The sequence below is a fragment of the Quercus suber genome, unplaced genomic scaffold (assembly GCF_002906115.3).
Source record: "Quercus suber isolate HL8 unplaced genomic scaffold, Cork oak 2.0 scaffold_192, whole genome shotgun sequence".
NCBI classification, from domain to species: domain Eukaryota; kingdom Viridiplantae; phylum Streptophyta; class Magnoliopsida; order Fagales; family Fagaceae; genus Quercus; species Quercus suber.
This window is the reverse complement of record NW_027069650.1, coordinates 998,341-1,015,736: the sequence shown is the minus strand read 5'-3', so window position 1 is coordinate 1,015,736 and position 17,396 is coordinate 998,341. Positions and strand designations below refer to the sequence as shown.

General features: G+C 36.1%; 1 protein-coding gene across 2 annotated transcripts; it reads left to right on the top strand.

Annotated features, from left to right (window-relative positions):
- The first annotated feature begins 4,414 nt into the window (after positions 1 to 4,414).
- LOC111994491 (probable ubiquitin-conjugating enzyme E2 24) lies at positions 4,415 to 14,607 on the top strand. 2 transcript variants are annotated; one of them, XM_065778861.1, is made up of 10 exons: positions 4,415 to 4,882; positions 5,615 to 5,769; positions 6,276 to 7,324; positions 7,613 to 9,051; positions 10,851 to 10,988; positions 11,940 to 12,356; positions 12,446 to 12,509; positions 12,673 to 12,812; positions 13,025 to 13,336; positions 14,105 to 14,607. In XM_065778861.1, exons 4-10 carry the CDS (start codon positions 7,618 to 7,620, stop codon positions 14,348 to 14,350), a joined length of 2,751 nt encoding a protein of 916 aa, XP_065634933.1. In that variant the 5' UTR covers positions 4,415 to 4,882; positions 5,615 to 5,769; positions 6,276 to 7,324; positions 7,613 to 7,617; the 3' UTR covers positions 14,351 to 14,607. The 2 variants fall into 2 exon arrangements, with proteins under 2 accessions (XP_065634933.1, XP_023882145.2); XM_024026377.2 differs by lacking the exon at positions 5,615 to 5,769.
- The last annotated feature ends 2,789 nt before the right edge of the window (positions 14,608 to 17,396 follow it).

The following is a 17,396-nucleotide window of genomic DNA, read 5'->3' as shown; positions in this document are numbered from 1 at the left end:
AATAGCAATAACTAATCAATTTAGTTACAACAAGGCAACAAACAATAACCGACTAACAATTATTAATCATTAATCATTACTCAACAATTCATGTCACTAATATTAACAACAATTCAGAACTAGAGAATTAGCTTTTATTTTATATTTATGTTGAATAAATATAAAATAAAAGCTAATTTTATATATAATTATATATAAACTTAAAGCAGTTGTTACTTGTTACTAAGTGCTAAAAATTTAAAATCATAATATTGAATATAGTGAGTGTTTAGTAATTACCTCTCGGTGAAGGATTGAAAGCGTGAACTCTCTCAATCTCGTCTCCCACAAAAATTAAAATGCTGAAGAAAAAAAAATCGTTAGTGCTTACTAGTTAGTAGACTGAGTCAGTCAATTGACTAAATAAATAAATAACTAAAAACTAACTAAATAAATTAACTAAACTGACTAAATAAATAAATAACTAAAAACTAACTAAATAAATAAATAAATAACGAAAAACTAACTAAATAAATTAACTAAACTGAGTCAACGCACCAAAAAGTAAAAACTAAATTAAATAAATAAATAACTAACTAAATAAAAACTCAATAAATAAATAACGATGCACAACTCACAACACGCACACGGCACACCATCAGTGCCTCACAAACTCACACAGTCACTCACACGCACAACTCACACTCACACGCATAAATAATTAAATAGATTAACTCAGTCAACACTCAACAGACAGACACACGCACGCCTTAACTGATTAACTCCAATCTCCATCTCAGTCTCTTAACAGTTAGCTCTATCTCTATTCTCTAAGTCTCTAAGTTCCACTTCCCTACTGAGCATTGAACAAGAAGTAGTCAACAACTCACACAGTCACACTCACACGCACGGCACATCTACAAACAATCAAACACAATCTCTCTCAGTTTCCATTAAAACCAAAAGAAAGGGGCTCATGGCTCAGGCTTACCGTGGTTTGCCGCGGGGAGCTGCTGCTGCTGCTGCTTCTGCGAGGGGCTAGAGGCGAGGCGACTGAGAGCGAGAGAGAGAGTTAAGGGTCCCAGCAGTGAATAGGATGAATTTATAGTAGGGTCAGGTTTGTGGTTACTGAGGTATGTTTCTGAAAACCTACATTAAACGGTGCAGTTTTGTTTTTTTTTTTTTTTTTTAATAACCCAATACGATGACTTTTACAAAAAAATTTAAAATAGCTACACACCTAAACGACGCCGTACCCTTTATCTGAACTGAAAATATTTCTCTTAGTTTGTATCGTTCGGTTCGGCTCTACTCGGTGTGCGCTTTGCTTCTCCGACGTTCTCACCGCACCGGCATCGGAGCTCCGTTCGCGTTCCGATCGCCGGCATCGGCTCCGTCGGTCGGTGCCAGTGGCGGTGCCGGAGGATCGGTGCCGGTCGGTGTTGTCGGCTCCGGTGATAGTTTGCACACCCCTAGCTGCCACCTCCAAATGTTGTGTTCGAGGTGGAGCCTAAGGGGGAAGTGGCTGAGGGGGTGCCTTTGAAGAAGAAAAAGAAGGATAAAGAGCAAGAAAAAAAAAAGGAGCTAAGGAGAAGGAGCCAACAACCTAGCGTAGCCCTAGCCTAAGAGATACATAGGTAATTTTGTAATGGGCCATTGTACATATAGTGCCCTTTCTTTTTCTCCTCTGTACCCTAGTTCTCATATGTTTAATGAAAAAAGTTTTGAAGTTACTCTTATTTGCTTCTTCTTCTTCTTCTTCTTTTTTTTTTTTTTTTTTTTTTTTTTTTTTTTTTTTTTTTTAATTCTTGTACATTTTTACCCTAGGTTGATAACCTGAGGAGCTAGACAAGGCCTAGGTTCTGTTTAACACTTAGAATATTTTTGTAATGTTAATTTACCCTAGGCTTGTGACCCAAGGAGCCAAACAAGGCCTAAGTTCTGTTTAACACTTAGAGTATTTTGGCAATGTTAATTTACCCTAGGCTTGTGACCCAAGGAGTCAGACAAGGCCTAGGTTCTGTTTTTTTTAATGTTAATTTACCCTAAGCTTATAACCCGAGGCACCAGACAAGGCCTAAGTTCTGTTTAACACTTAGAGTATTTTTGCAATGTTTCAACAAATACACCCATAACAAGATATAACCAAGCAAGATATGAATGACAATAGAATTTATTAATAATAATAACGTCGTAAATTGTTTACATTCCAAGGACGAAGAATTACTTTTTCATCCAAATCTTCTAGATAGTAGGCCCTAATGCCAGCAATGGAAGTGATTTTGTATGGCCCTTCCTAGTTAGGACCCAGCTTGCCCTAAGCAAGGTTCTTGGCCGTCCCCACCACCTTTCTCAAGACCAAGTCTCCTCGAGCTAATGGCCTGGCTCTCACCCCTTTGTCATACCTTTGTTTAAGTTTCTGTTGGTAGTAAGCCATCTTTGCCGTTGCTACCTCTCGTCCTTCCTCGGCCAGATCCAGGCTGTCTAGGAGTAAATGGTGATTCTTTTCAACGTTGAATTGATCCGTTTTTAGAGTTAGGAACCCAGATTCAAGGGGGATTACTCCTTCTGACCCATAGGTCATTGAAAAAGGGGTCTCCCCCGTTGATCTTCATGGTGTAGTACGATAGGTCCATAACATGTGGGGCAATTCATCCACCCATTTTTCCTTAGCATCGTCCAATCTTTTCTTCAGCTTGGCCACTATAACTTTGTTAGTGGCCTTGGCCTACCCATTCCCCTGAGGGTAAGCAAGTGTAGAATACCCATTCCTAATCTCTAACTCCCTGCAATATCTGTAGAAGGCTTTACTGTCAAATTGAAAACCGTTATCTGAGATTAGTGTGTGAGGAACTCCAAACCTGGTGACAATGAGAGTAATGGGTTAAGCCTTTCGAACTTGGCCCAAATAAATGAAATTTGTAAGATGAGGGTAAGAACAACAACAGAGGGCTCTGCCCGATGACAATTACAAGGAAAAATAAAGTTTGTACTCCCAAGCGAAAGAGTATCAACTCTACAGCAATGCTCCCAAGGAGACTGAATTTGTATAAAAAATAATACTGTTCACTCCTCTCTCTCAATGTTCTTCATTTTCTCTCTTTTCTCTTTTTCCGATCCCCTTGTTCAGTGCTCTTCCCTTTCCTTATATACCTCTACCCCCATCTCATCCTCACCATCCATTTTCACCTAACCCCCTTCCTTTCCTAACACTTATTACCTTTCACATCTGAAGAAGATGGTGGTAGGAATCTGCTTAGCTGTGGCTTACACTGTTCAGGTCACTTCCTCATCAATGTGGCTGATAAAATTGTTGTCTACCATTTAAGGCGGATGCCACTGGCTACACCAGACCAGAAGCTTCCCTACTGGCCATTGACTTCCATGCTCTCTAAACTCTAGTTCCCACTTAGAATACCACAGAATACCATGATTCATTTCTTCTCTTCCTCGGCTGGCTTCCTTCCTCAGTCCCGTGGTTTGTAGCATTCCCACATCAACGCTGCGACCTTTCAACTTCATCCCCAGTCCTCAGGCCAATGTTGTGACCCTTTAACTTTATCCTCGGTCCTCAGGTATCCACAATATGCATAAGCATAGCCATGTTGACATTACCCCTAATTCAACCATTCCCAAGGTAATGTGCACCCCTCTTCCGATCCAATCACCAAAGCCTTGGCTAGCAAAAGACACACATACAAAACACATCAAATTCCAATTCTTTTAGAGAAAGAAAGATTAGTAAATGTTCATCATCATCAACTTATAGTATAGATAAATCGAGAGAGAGAGAGAGAGATTAGAGGGCTCAGGTATCATCAACTTAATTGGATGGGAATAGTTTGAGTTGCTGAAATGGTGTCATACTGGCACTAGTGTTTTGTGTTTCCAATTTGGGTGAAACGACTTTGCCGACTCTGCCAACTCTTCTTTTTGTTTTAAGTGAAACAACGTCTTTTTAGGATTGATTGGGCAAAAAATAAACACATTAGCACGCCAACATGTCACTAACATGAGGTGGAGTTTTGCCAATAGAACCAAACCCCAAGATGTAAAATCTAATTTCTTAAATTTCAAAGTGTAAAATTCAATTATAATTTACCCTATTAATTATGGGACCACAGTCAAATCCACAACCAACTTACTTATCTAAGTAACTAGTAGGCTAGTAGCCTAGACCTCTAAAGGGGAAATCATATATTAAATTTTTTTTTTTTGAGAAGGTAATCATATATTAATTTAAAAAATAATAATACTATAGTAGTAACCGTCCTCTTTGTTTTGGGCATTAAAATGGTGAGAGATGTAATTCAATGGTGGCACACATGAAGGGCAGACAGGTAATTTTGAAAAGGAAGGGTTAAGTTGTACAAGCCTCAAGTATATGCGTATGTCTATGAGCGTTAAAAGTGTTGAGTGTGATACTGTGTGTTGGTATATTCTTTTTTCTCTTGTACCCGTGTATCCATAATTTATAGACTCTCCCACACACTCACTCCTTATTGGATGTGAAACAAACGCAGCCCTTTCATCAGCTCCAACGTTTCTGAGAGCCAACAAAACAGTGCCATACCAGCCACCATACAAACACAAACAGAGTTAGAGTTACACAAACAGAGTTCTAATGATTTGGGGGGTCGGGTATGAAGTGAAAAGCCAGGTTCAGAGAGGAGCCATTCCTCTCTGAATTCCCAGCTTTTCCTTTCCTTCCTTCTTTCTTTTACTAATACACTGATGGTTTTCTTGGCTCACAAACAAAGCGAGTCTTGAAATTGTGAACAACTAAGCGAAAAATCAACTGGGAACACTTTGTTTCAGTCAGTTATGTTCTGGGTCGACTTCCTCTGATCAGCTTTTGCGGATTTTCTGGGTTTTTTATGATGAATACCATAGGCTGCAAATGGTACAGTTCTTTTACTCTGCAATTTCTGTCATTCATTCAGTCTTTTTTCAAACTGTCATTTTTGTTCGTTTGTGGGGTTGATAAATTTTTGCTCTTGTTATTGTTAGTAATCTTGTATAACTTTTTTGTTTCCTCAAAATTCAGCATCAAGCTTTGGGGCAATATTACAGAAATTATTGGAAATATTTTTAGTTAAAAAAAAAAAAAATTTATTTTTCGTGGGACTTGAATTTTTGTGGGGCACAAATTTGGAGTATGGTTCTTTGTGATCATTTGTTATAAGGTGTTGGTGTAAGATGTTATTTTTCAATATTACTTTTGAAAAATTTGAACTCTTTCATGGGATTTGCGCTTCTTGAGAGGCGCAATTTCTGGTGTGTAGTTTCTCATGTTCTTTGGAAATTAGGTTTGTTTGTAAACCAATTCTTAAAGAAATCGATGGCTTCTGGGATTCGAATATCTTTTTGGTTTCGTTTGGATTTGAAAAGTTTGGAGCAAGCGATATGGAGTTTAATCTTCAGTTCACAATGCTTGAAAGTATGAGAACTGAGAATCACAATCTTAAAAGGAAAAAAAGAAAAAAAAATCATGTGGATGACATACTTGGACCCTTGTTGATACATGAATTTGAAATGATTATGTTAAAGATGATGTTTCACTTTTGTTCCTCAAATTGCTTGGTTGAATTACAGTAATTTTTTGTTCAATGGTTGCTCTTCTTTCTCTTACCAGTCTATAATCTAAAACTTCGCGTGTGCACCCTGGAGATGAAATCAAACCCTTCTATGAAAAATCCATCAGATTCAAATTCATCAGTTGAAGTGAAGTACCAATTTTGAATTTTGTCAGACTGCATGATGCTGCTTTCTCTCTCTCTCTCTCTTCAGGTTGATGTTTTCTCTGTAAAGTTCAATCACTTCAATGTATTGAAATAGAGTTTAACACTTTTTCACATCCATTGTTCATAAAGGAGAACCTCTAATCAAATTATTTAACTATGAAGGAAAAAAGCACATCTTAGAGTCATATTTTTAAGAATATATGCCTCTGAAAAAAAAAAATTTAAGAATATACTGGTTTTCATTCAGTTGTGTGTGTACAAAATGCAGTTTTTTGCTGTGATGAAATCCACCTATTATTAGATGCTATTCTTTTCAGTTACTGGAAATACAATACTTAACAATTTATGTTTTTAAATCCACTTCTTCTGATTTCTTCTTCATCTAATTGTATGACCATTTTGTTGCACCTCTGATTAATTTTGTTGAGTATACTTTCGTAAGAAAGGAGCCAAAAATTAGACAATCAATGCTGGATTCTTAGATTTTCTGCTTCTATTTTCTATTGATACTGAAAAGTTTTAGGTACTTATTAACAGGTGGTGTTCTTGCAGGTTCTGTGGAAATGTTAAACTGGTTAGAGAAGCTCTCCTGCCTTTTGGCACTGAAAAACGGTTATGTTGATAGTTCTCTCAAAGACATCATCCAATTTGTTTCCAAGTTGTTTTAGATGTGTGCTACAGGTTCAATTGTGATGTTAAGCTACTTAGAGAAGCTTTCTTGAGTGTTGGCCATATAAAATGATTGTTGAGGTAGCTCTCTCAGAGACGCATGATCCGTGGTTAAGTTGATGTCAGTCAAGTTTCTAGATATGTCTAAGGATGGTTTTTCTGTTGGGTGGCTTGTACTGACCTAATTCTGACCCTGAATTTCTGTTGGTAAATCAAACTCTTTGCAGGAGGCAAATCTCCTTTGGCATAGATAAACCTGACAGAAACTTTGGCTTCATTTTGGGGCAAATCTCCTTTGGCAATATTTATTTCAAAAAAAAAAAAAAAATTCTTCTAGTTTGTGAAGATTCAGTTCTTTAGGGCAAATCTCCTTTGGCAATAGTTACTAAATTTTCCTTTGGTTCGGTGACTTCCCTTGGCGGTGAATATTGGAGGAGAGCTTTTTGGTTGCACAAGTCTCATTTGTCATCATACCTGGAATTCCATACTTGCTATTGGAAGATCTCCTTCTGGATTTGTTTTTACTTTCTAATTCTCAGGCTGTTCACCCCCCTCCGTGGGGTAGATTTTATCTGGCAGTTGTAGCTTTTTGGCTCTTCTGTGTTTGGAAATTCTCCAGAAGTTTCATCTGGTGGAACTTCAGTCCATTTATTGGGCAAATCTCCTTTGGCATTTAGGGGTCATAACTTGACTCCTGTTATCCCTTTTGGGCAAATCTCCTTTGGCATCAGATCTCCAGTTTTATCAGTCTACATTATCTGTTGGAGTTATTGACACTTATTTGCATCAATTGGAACATATATTATTTTACTGTTTGTTATCGTCCTGAGGAACCGACTACAAACTGAAGATCCTTAAAGCAGTACGTAGTAAGGTCATAAGTTCAAATTACGAGTGACACAAGTGTTGGGTTCTCCATTTTGTTTAAAGAGGTGAGAATCAATGGACCTTTCTCTATCCCTACTGCTATTTCTTCATTGCAGTTATTGTTATATTGGTGCAATCTAAAAATAAATAAAGTAGTTGAACTTTTCATTTTTGAGGACAAAGATAGTAAAAGTTGTTCAATTTTAATGAATAGCAATGTGGTTAACTGTTGGTTTTAATTTTGTTATATCTCTTCGTACTAAATTTTCTTTGTTGTTGCCATTATTATGATATTTTTATTCTTGTGTTTGTGTTATTGCTTTTAGACTAATTTTGCTAAAATCTTCCAATAGGCATCATGGATGTGTTCCCTAGTGAGTCTGATTGGGAGAGTATCAGTGAGAGTGGTAGTAGTGAGGATCAGGAGGAAACCGAATACTTGTACGGTGGGCAGGCTAGGAGCATTTTGTCAAGCCTTGAGGAGAGCATTGAGAAAATTGATGATTTTCTCTCATTTGAGAGGGGATTTTTTCATGGGGATTTGGTGTGCTCTGTAACAGACCCATCTGGACAGATGGGCAGAGTGGTAGGCGTTGATATGTTGGTAGATTTGGAGAGTGTTAAGGGAAAAATATTGAAAAATGTAAATTCCCAGACACTTTTAAAGATTCGCTCCATTTCAGTTGGGGATTATGTGGTTTGTGGGCCTTGGCTGGGAAGGGTAGATAAAGTAGTTGACAAAGTCACAGTCATCTTTGATGATGGAGCAAAGTGTGAAGTCACTGCCATGGATCAAGAGAAGCTACTGCCACTTTCTCCCAATCTACTGTATGACTCACAGTACCCATACTATCCAGGACAGAGAGTGCGGGTTGGGCTCTTAAATGTTTCCAAACCAGCTAAATGGTTATGCGGCACTTGGAGGAGAAATCAAGATGAAGGAACTGTTTTTTCAGTTGAAGCAGGTTTGGTGTATGTGGATTGGCTTGCATCTGCTCCCATGGGTTGTGATTTGAGTTTGCCTGCTCCACCATGTTTGCAGGATTCAAAAAACTTGACTTTGTTGGCATGTTTTCCATATACAAACTGGCAGCTTGGTGACTGGTGCATGCTTCCAAGTGCTGACAGTAAGGGTGTAATGGACCAAACATTTCTTAACACATCTACTGGGAAAGAGCATGAGAACTTAGCAAGAGGATTTCAGAGAACACACCTTAGTTCAAATGTAGAGGAAATCTTTGTTATTGTGAAGACACGGACTAAAGTTGATGTTGTGTGGCAAGATGGTAACCACTCCTTTGGACTTGATTCCCAAAATCTACTCCCTATAAGTGTAGTAAACATTTATGAATTCTGTCCTGAACAATTTGTTCTGGAAAAGGGTACTTTTGATGATCCACACATGTCTAGCAGCCGCAAATGGGGTGTTGTGCTGTCTGCAGATGCAAAGGAGCGAACTGTAAAGGTACAGTGGAAAATTCTTGCTATGACTGAAGCAAACAATTTGGATGGAGATGGGACAGAGGAAACTTTGAGTGCTTATGAATTGATTGAGCACCCAGACTTTTCCTACTGTTTTGGTGATGTTGTGTTCAGATTAATCCAAAACCAGTTTGGTGTTCCAGCTGATAAAGATCATGTAAACTCAGAAACTGGCATGAGTGAGGCTCCTGCTTTGAAAGGTGATAACTGCAGCAAGAATCAAAATCAGTACCTATCATGTATTGGCCTTGTTACAGGCTTCAAAGATGGTGCTGTGGAGGTGAAATGGGCTACTGGTTCTGCAACCAAGGTATGATGTACAATTATCCTAATTGTTTTTACCTATATCTGTATGTACTCATTGATTTGTGGTTGACATTGTTGATTGTATAAGAGGCTAATGTAATCATGATTAATCAACATTCCCTCATGTGTTTGCACTTAAATTATGTCACTCACACTCGTGTTTCACTCTTAAATTGGTTTTTTTCCGATATTAGTCTCACACTCTCTTGCCTTTTTCCACTCGTAGCTTCCCCTTTTTAATTCTTCATTAAACTAATAAACTTGATCAAGAAATTCAACTTGTAGTATTTAAACTAATACCGACGGCAAGAAAATATTACAGAAACAATAAATCAAAGGAAGAGGACAAAAGAAGACAATATTTTGGTTTGAGAGAACTGGAACTACAAACTTTTTTTTTTTTTCTATTTCTTTTCTAAAGTCTCTTCTTTTTTTTCTTTTTTCTTTTTTCTTTTTTTTACGTTTTTTTTTTTTTTTTTTTTTTTTGGAAACTTGGTGCACGATTTTAACCCAGTGCACATCACAAAATAAGAACAAGGAATAGAGAACACAAACGGAACAAGATAGAATGATAATAGGAAACAAAAGATAAAGGGATAGTAAACTTGATTTTGGAACCTGTGCTCTGATACCAAATGATGCGAACCTCAATCAACACGCCTTGAGACCCAACAAATAATATTGGAATACTTGCCCAAGAAAGCTAAAATTCAGATTTTGATAGAAACCCTAACCCAATGTTTATAAATGAAACGCGAACTAAAGGTATAAGTAACAGACCCTAACCCAAAGATTATAACTGAATCATGAACCGAAGGTTTAAAATTTGAATGCCACTAGGAAGAATTCTTGATAAGTTCACAGTTTTTGAAGAACTAAGAGAAGAAGCAACAACTCACATTTTTTTTTTTTTTTATATTCAATAATTCCCTCCAATACAATGAGTGCATGCTATTTATAAGATATGACTGAAAATAGGAAAATATAAAAACGTTCTAAATAATAAAAGCCTAAATTAAAGTTGATTTGGTCTGAAATTAGCATCTCCAAAATAGGAAAATAGTTAAAAAAACGTTCTAAATAATAGAAGCCTAAAATTAAGGTGGATTTGGTCTAAAATTAGCAACTCTAGAATAGGAAAATATCTATTAATTGGTATGGAGCTGGAAAGTCAATCAGCCTTTAATCCACACCATAAATCACACCAAATTAAGCCAGATCAGCCCTCAATAGCTTGGATTAAATTTATTACGCCTTCATCTTCTTTTGGGTCAAGCTTGGAATGTCCTGAGTTAGAATCAGCCCAAATCTCTTGAATCAGCCCATTAAGTGCTTCTTTGATCTTCTTGGATTTTACTCTAGTAATAGGCCCAACTGGAACATGCAATGAATCCTTTAATGCTTGTTGATTCTCATCAAAGGTTCTGGCAGTTATGGTAGGCAAATAGGATATGTTAAAACTAGATTGGATTGTATTGTTATGCTACAAACTTTAGCCCATTATGATACCAATTATGAGAGATGAGTGTCTATTCTCATTTCATTCATCACTAGGCAGTGATTCGTTAGCGTGTCAGCATGATTCCAGCTTCCAATGAGATGCAGGGGTTTGGAGATAGATGTAGGATGTAGTTGGTAGTCCAGATAACTGCACAAAGTAAGAATGCTTTGATATGCAGCCAACTTCAGCTTCTTTTGAAACTCCTTTTTGGATTGCTAGCTATTTCTGTTTCATCCATAACTGGGTAGTATCCAGTACAGGTTCATCAAGTTCTTCAAATTCTTTGTTGTGCATGGTTACAGGTTGCACCTAATGAAATATTTCGCATTGATAAAGTTGAAGATTCAACCACTACCCATGTGCTTTATGGAGAAAATGTTGAGGAATCAAATCAAGAGATTATTGAACATGAAAAACAATCTCATAACCATAAAGGAAAGGTAAAGTCATCTTCTCTCTCTCTCTGATGTAGTTTTGAAACAATGTTCAAATTTTTATGGTGACAGTTCAGGCCCTGGAATTAACGGATAACAACCATATTTTAGATATAAGAATTTAAGATAGATTTTAATGTGGAAATCTGTGGAAGAGTCAGGGAATGTTAAAATTTTGTAAGAATTCTATGCTAACTCGGGATTAAGCTCGTCTAGAGAAATGAGCAACATTCTGTCGAAAAATGAAAAATTTGTATTTCCGCACTTCAAAACTTTGCCCCTGAGGGTATTGTTGAATATTTTCCATATTTAACATTAATTGGCAATATATATATAAAAAAAAAAAAAAATTATAAGTAAACATTAATTGGCAAATTTTTTTAATTTTGAATATTCAAATTAGGACACATTTTCATCATGAGGAGATTCAATATGATTTAGGACTTCTTATCTGCTAAGTATATGCAAGTTTCATTACCATTCTGTTTGATTGCTGCTAAATTGTATGAAAAAGGAACATAAAAGTAGACTGGAAATTGTACAGCCACTTGGCCTGTAGGCTACAATTGAAAGAAATAGAACATAAAAATGCTTACTCTGGCATCTTGTGTGCTTCTGTTTATCTTTGGAATGGCCACCTTGGCCTGTAGGCTACATAACTAGCTCAGCCAGGCTACATAATGAGGTTAGCTGTCCCCTTCAAGGCCTTTGGTGGAAGCTAGAATTGAATCCCTGGCATATGATGACCAAGAGACTCAACTAACCATATTTACTGGCACCTTAATGCTGCTCGAATTTTTTTTTTCCTTATCTAGTGACTTTAAATGAAAGATCCTAAAAACATTATTGAGTTTGTGTTAATTCTTATACTAGTCCAGTGATTCCGGAAGTCAGTAAGAAGAACCCTGTATCATCTGGATTTGTCTCACAGAAAACCAAATGACTTTTATTGTTCAGGATTTGTTCGATTCTGATGGCTCTGGTGAGAATTACAAAAGACATTTATGGGAGTTTAGTTCCTTTTTCCTACCTAAAGCTGCCATTGGGTTTTTCACGAGCATTTCAGCAAGCCTATTTGGATCCATTGGCTCAACTTCACTGTCATGCCCAGTTGTATCTGTCCTTAATTCTGGAGATGGAAATGAATCTGGGAGTCTCCATGAGAAAGAAGTACTGGAAACTTCTGATCTTTTGCACACATCCAGACACACAAGTTTAGATCATGAGGTGGAAGAGACTCTGGATAAGGATAATGATGTTCTTCTATTTTCAACAGCTAGCGAGAACTCTGATCTGTTTAGGCAGTTTGATATGGTTGGTGATTGCTCAGACCATCACTTTCTTGGTGTTGGCAAAGGGTTGGCATTGTCTCAGGCAAGAAACACAACTTAAATCTTCTAAATATAAAAAGCAATATGTTCAAACGGTTGGAATTCATCCCTTTTTTTTTTATCCACTTATAGGTGAAAAGCAGTTGGTTAAAGAAGATTCAGCAAGAATGGAGCATTCTAGAGAAAAATCTCCCTGGTAAGCACTTTATCTATTTTGGGTGGAACCTATGGTCAGTTATATCTCTGAGTTGAGTTAATAACATGCTGAATATCTCAAGGGGAAATTATTATGCGAGTTCTATAACCTGATTCACTGTGCTACACTGCTACTACTTATTATACCTTTTGTGACCTCACAGAAACAATCTATGTCCGTGTCTTTGAGGGAAGGATGGATCTACTGCGGGCAGCCATTGTTGGTGCCCCTGGAACTCCATATCATGATGGCCTTTTTTTCTTTGACATTTCCCTTCCTCTTGAGTATCCACATGAACCACCTGTAAGTTTTCTCACTGTTTTCCCATGCTTATAATCTGCTTTTATGCTTGATTTAATACCTCAATAGTGCCAAAACAAAATTTCCACTGCAATTTCTGTTTTTTCTGTAAATTTATTCTGTATCCACACATACTCATAAATCATTCATGAAAAGAATTGGCACTCTATATTTGAACAGAATCTTATGCTGTTGTGACATGATATCCTATGCAGTCGGTGCACTACAATTCGGGTGGGCTTCGAGTTAACCCTAACTTGTATGAATCTGGAAAGGTCTGTCTGAGTCTTCTCAATACATGGACGGGTACAGGCTCTGAAGCATGGAATCCAGGGAGCTCAACTATTCTTCAGGTTCTTCTCTCCCTCCAGGCCCTTGTGCTTAATGAGAAGCCTTATTTCAATGAGGCTGGATATGATAAGCAGATTGGAAGAGCTGAAGGAGAGAAAAACTCAGTGAGCTACAATGAAAACGCATTCCTTGGCACCTGCAAGTCCATGCTATACCTACTACAGAAGCCACCTAAGGTACGATAATCAATTCTCAAATCTCATTTCAATCTATGGATGTAGTGGTTGGCAGCAATTGTGATAATTACCTTTGGAGTCCGGACCACAATAAATGAAAAAATAATAGCCATAATTTGGAGTGCTATATTTCCATCAAATAAATTTTTTTTATCTGATTTATAATATATTTTATTATACTTCAGCATGTAGCTTTTGAAATGAGTATCCACAATTCATGTATGGTATCACTGCCTTGATTTCAACAAATGAAATATTGGATGATTCAATAGCTATTGTTTGCAAGGACTCCAATTGCATATTCACACGCGCACGCGCGCGCGCGCACACAAAAAGAAAAAAGAAAAAAAAAGCCACTTACATGACATAACCCTGCTATTTCAAAAGAGAATGATGCTATTTAGAACCTTTGAATTTGTCTTTGGAAAAACTAAACATTTAATTTTATAAGTGTTGATTTCACTGCCTTGTATCCACTAAACATTGAAATGAGTATCCACAATTCATGCATGGTATCACTGCCTTGATTTCAACAAATGAAATATTGGATGATTCAATAGCTATTGTTTGCAAGGACTCCAATTGCATATTCACACGCGCACGCGCGCGCGCACACACAAAAAAAAAAAAGAAAAAAAGAAAAAAAAAGCCACTTACATGACATAACCCTGCTATTTCAAAAGAGAATGATGCTATTTAGAACCTTTGAATTTGTCTTTGGAAAAACTAAACATTTAATTTTATAAGGGTTAACTTTTACTGGTACAGAATTTTGAGGCACTAGTGGAGGAACACTTCAGGAGACGCTCTCAGAATATTCTAATGGCTTGTAAGGCATATATGGAAGGAGCTCCAGTGGGATGTGCTCTTGGATGTGGAAAGACTGAGGGCAAAAATTTAAGGGGAAGTTCTACTGGGTTCAAAATAATGCTTGCTAAGCTCTTGCCAAAGCTTGCGGAGGCATTTTCTGGCCAGGGCATGGATTGCAGCAAGTTTATTGAGCCAGAAAAATGAATTTTCTGCAACTCCAGGTACTAAAAAATTACCTGATGTTACCCTGTTTATAACCCTGTAAAATTCACTATAAGCCCTTGGCAAAAGATTGGTCATGTTTTTGTATATATATGGTTGTTGTCTGTAGTGAAAAATGTCTAAATAAGACAAATCAAAAGAAAAATGTCTTAATAAGGCTTACGTGCCATATCTGTATTATATTATGTTATGCAGACTCTGAAATAAGAAGCATCAGTGGGATTTGTGTGTTTGAGAAATCACAATGTTATACATGGCAAAAGAAGTAGATGCTGGTCCTTTATCCAATTTGGAGCCTAGTGCTGGTTCTACTCCTACATCCCAATTTGGAGGGTCACATTTCCTTGGTATGAAGCTAAAATTCATGACATCAAACCCCAACCACCGGTTCCTCTATTCACTTTTCTAGATTTCCTGTCAAATTCATTTTTGGGTAAAATACTATTTTGTTGTCATCAAATAGTTGATCGATTACTACTTGCAAGATGCAACAACTTTGCTAACCTCAAGCAAATAAAAAAAAAAAAAAAAAAAAAAACTTTGCTAACCTGTGTTATCATTGATCCATAAAATTTTTAATCCTATATACAAAGGGTTTTGTATTTTCAATCTTTTCTTCCCATCACAATCCCATCACAAACTTGTCGAGGAGCCATCATCTCCGTCATCATTTTTATTTCAAAGTAATTAAATAACTTGTTTTGAGGCCATATAATACGGTATGCTCTCTAAAATTCATGAACACGGCCAATGAGTAATGAGAATGCGATGGCTGCTGTCAAATGGTCACAAAGTTTCCTTTGGATGAACCTTTATTACTTTTCTTGAATCGATAAATATTCTAGGCCCCAAGGGAAGTTGTTCAGGTTGAAAATGATGGATAAATGGCGACAAAGTTCAACCTTTCTAATATAATGAAGAAATTATTAACCTTATAGCGAGTAGATTTATAATTGTAAGGGTTTTTTTTTTTTTTTTGTGAGAATGATAATTGTAAGGCATTGACTTTGATTACATTGTCATTATTATATAATACTAGTTTTTACTTTAATAAACAAGCAAAGCTAGAATTTGACTTAAGATGAGGCAAATTTTATAACTAACATATATATATATATATATATTTCCATATATCTATAAACAATGCGTAGATACATACACATTGTGCACGTAAAATATATTAACCCTAAAGTGATCATCTGTGGAGTTTTGTTAAACTCATAAAATTATTATTATTAGAATTAAAAATCATATAGTAATCATTTCTTCGTATACTTTATTGTTTAACTTGAAAATGATATCTCTCAAAAAAAAAACTTGAAAATGATATAAAATAAATTATGGAATTTATTATGAATTGTTTCCAAATTTATAACTTTACTCGTTTTTGTGAAAAATACATAAAGAATTTGATTTCTTAATACTCAAATTGAAGGATTTTTAAAGTGTAATGGGAAACATTTTATACTTTTAATGGTAGAAAACATGTATCTTTCATAGTAATTTTTTTTTTTTTTTTGGTTGAGAAAGCTTCATGGTACTTAATATCGTGGCAAAAATGATTTTTTAAAAGACTCATACGTTCTTGTAACATTACATGTATTATGTATATTACTAATTATGAAAGTCTCACTTGCATATATATGAGATCCCCAAGTGAAGGACCAACATACATGTGAGAAGTTAAATGAGCTTTTCACTTAATGGCATACTCTATTTTTCCTATCTCTCAAATCACATCTTCCCCCTCCACCTTCCCAAAGAAAAAGAAAAAGAAGTAGCACGTGAAAACAATATTGTATATATTTGTTATACAAAATACTTCATTTAAATATTTTTCTTGATCTTCTAACAAAATATATATATTTTTCTTGAAATAAAAAGGGCTTTTGAAATCATGTTTTTTGCGAAGGGATGGCATTGGGTCAAGTTTAACGGGTTTTCCGGCTTAATCCAACCTTAATAGTATGGGTTAGAAATTTTTAAATGGGTTTGAGTTTTCATTTTTAAATTGGTAGGGTTTGGGATGAGTATGGGTTTACTCATTACATACCCAAACCTGACCTAATTATATATTTAAATTAATAATAAAAGTGTTCTATTAACTATTCTTAAACTTTGTTAAATTTTATTATAAATGTTCTATTTTAATTTTATTTGACCTGACTCGACCCATTTAGCCAAACTAATAGGAACATGTACAAGACTGGGGTATGGGATCAATTTAGGCTTTTCAAGTATAAATTATTGGCTAAAATGAAAAAACACCCCTAGGGGTTTTAGCCGATTGCAAAAACACCCTTTGGGATTTCAATTCTTCCTCATATCCTCCAAATTGACCATTGGGACTAACTTTCATTAACTCTTATGGAAGAAAAAATCGCATGACCACATTAAGAAGAATCACTAACTAATTCAAGCTACTAAACTATTGATCACATAATGGTTACATGATTGTTTTTTTTTTTTTGGGTCTATAAGAGTTAATGCAAGTTAATTCTATGGGTCAATTTGGCTGATATAGAAACTTCAAGGAGTTATGAGGAAGTATTTAAATCGGTGTTTTTGCAACTAACCCAGCTTATGATATTTTTGCATTTAGGCCTAAATTATATTTGATGGAGTTGCATGAAATTCCTAATATGATTTGGTATGCAAAATATGGACTTTTATATGTTTATGGCATTTTTTGACAAATATTCAATTTTTTCATATATATATATATATATATATTGTGGGGGACGAGAATCCGAGAATACAGATTGATAGATTAAGGGCAATGCTAAGAGTGCGAACCTCGAAAAGCACCAACAGAGTGTCCTCGGGGAAAAACAAGCGACCTTATGAAAGTGCAAAAAGACTACAATGCCTGAGGACACTGAGGATGCCTACATGCCCTCGGGAAGTTGAGAACCAAGGCTAAAAGCCAACAGATGCAAACCAAGGGCGAGGAGGAAGATTTGTCGCCAAGCTGGGAAGAAAGGAAGGAGGACGAATAAAGCATCTGTCACCTCCACATTTAATGCTT

Bases quoted from the DNA above. Each gene is read 5' to 3' on its own strand.
- LOC111994491 (XM_024026377.2), top strand. From the start codon at position 7,618: ATGGATGTGTTCCCTAGTGAGTCTGATTGGGAGAGTATCAGTGAGAGT. The intron at 12,813-13,024 runs GTAAGTTTTCTC...TATCCTATGCAG, and splicing joins AGTATCCACATGAACCACCT to TCGGTGCACTACAATTCGGG. The intron at 13,337-14,104 runs GTACGATAATCA...TTACTGGTACAG, and splicing joins TACTACAGAAGCCACCTAAG to AATTTTGAGGCACTAGTGGA.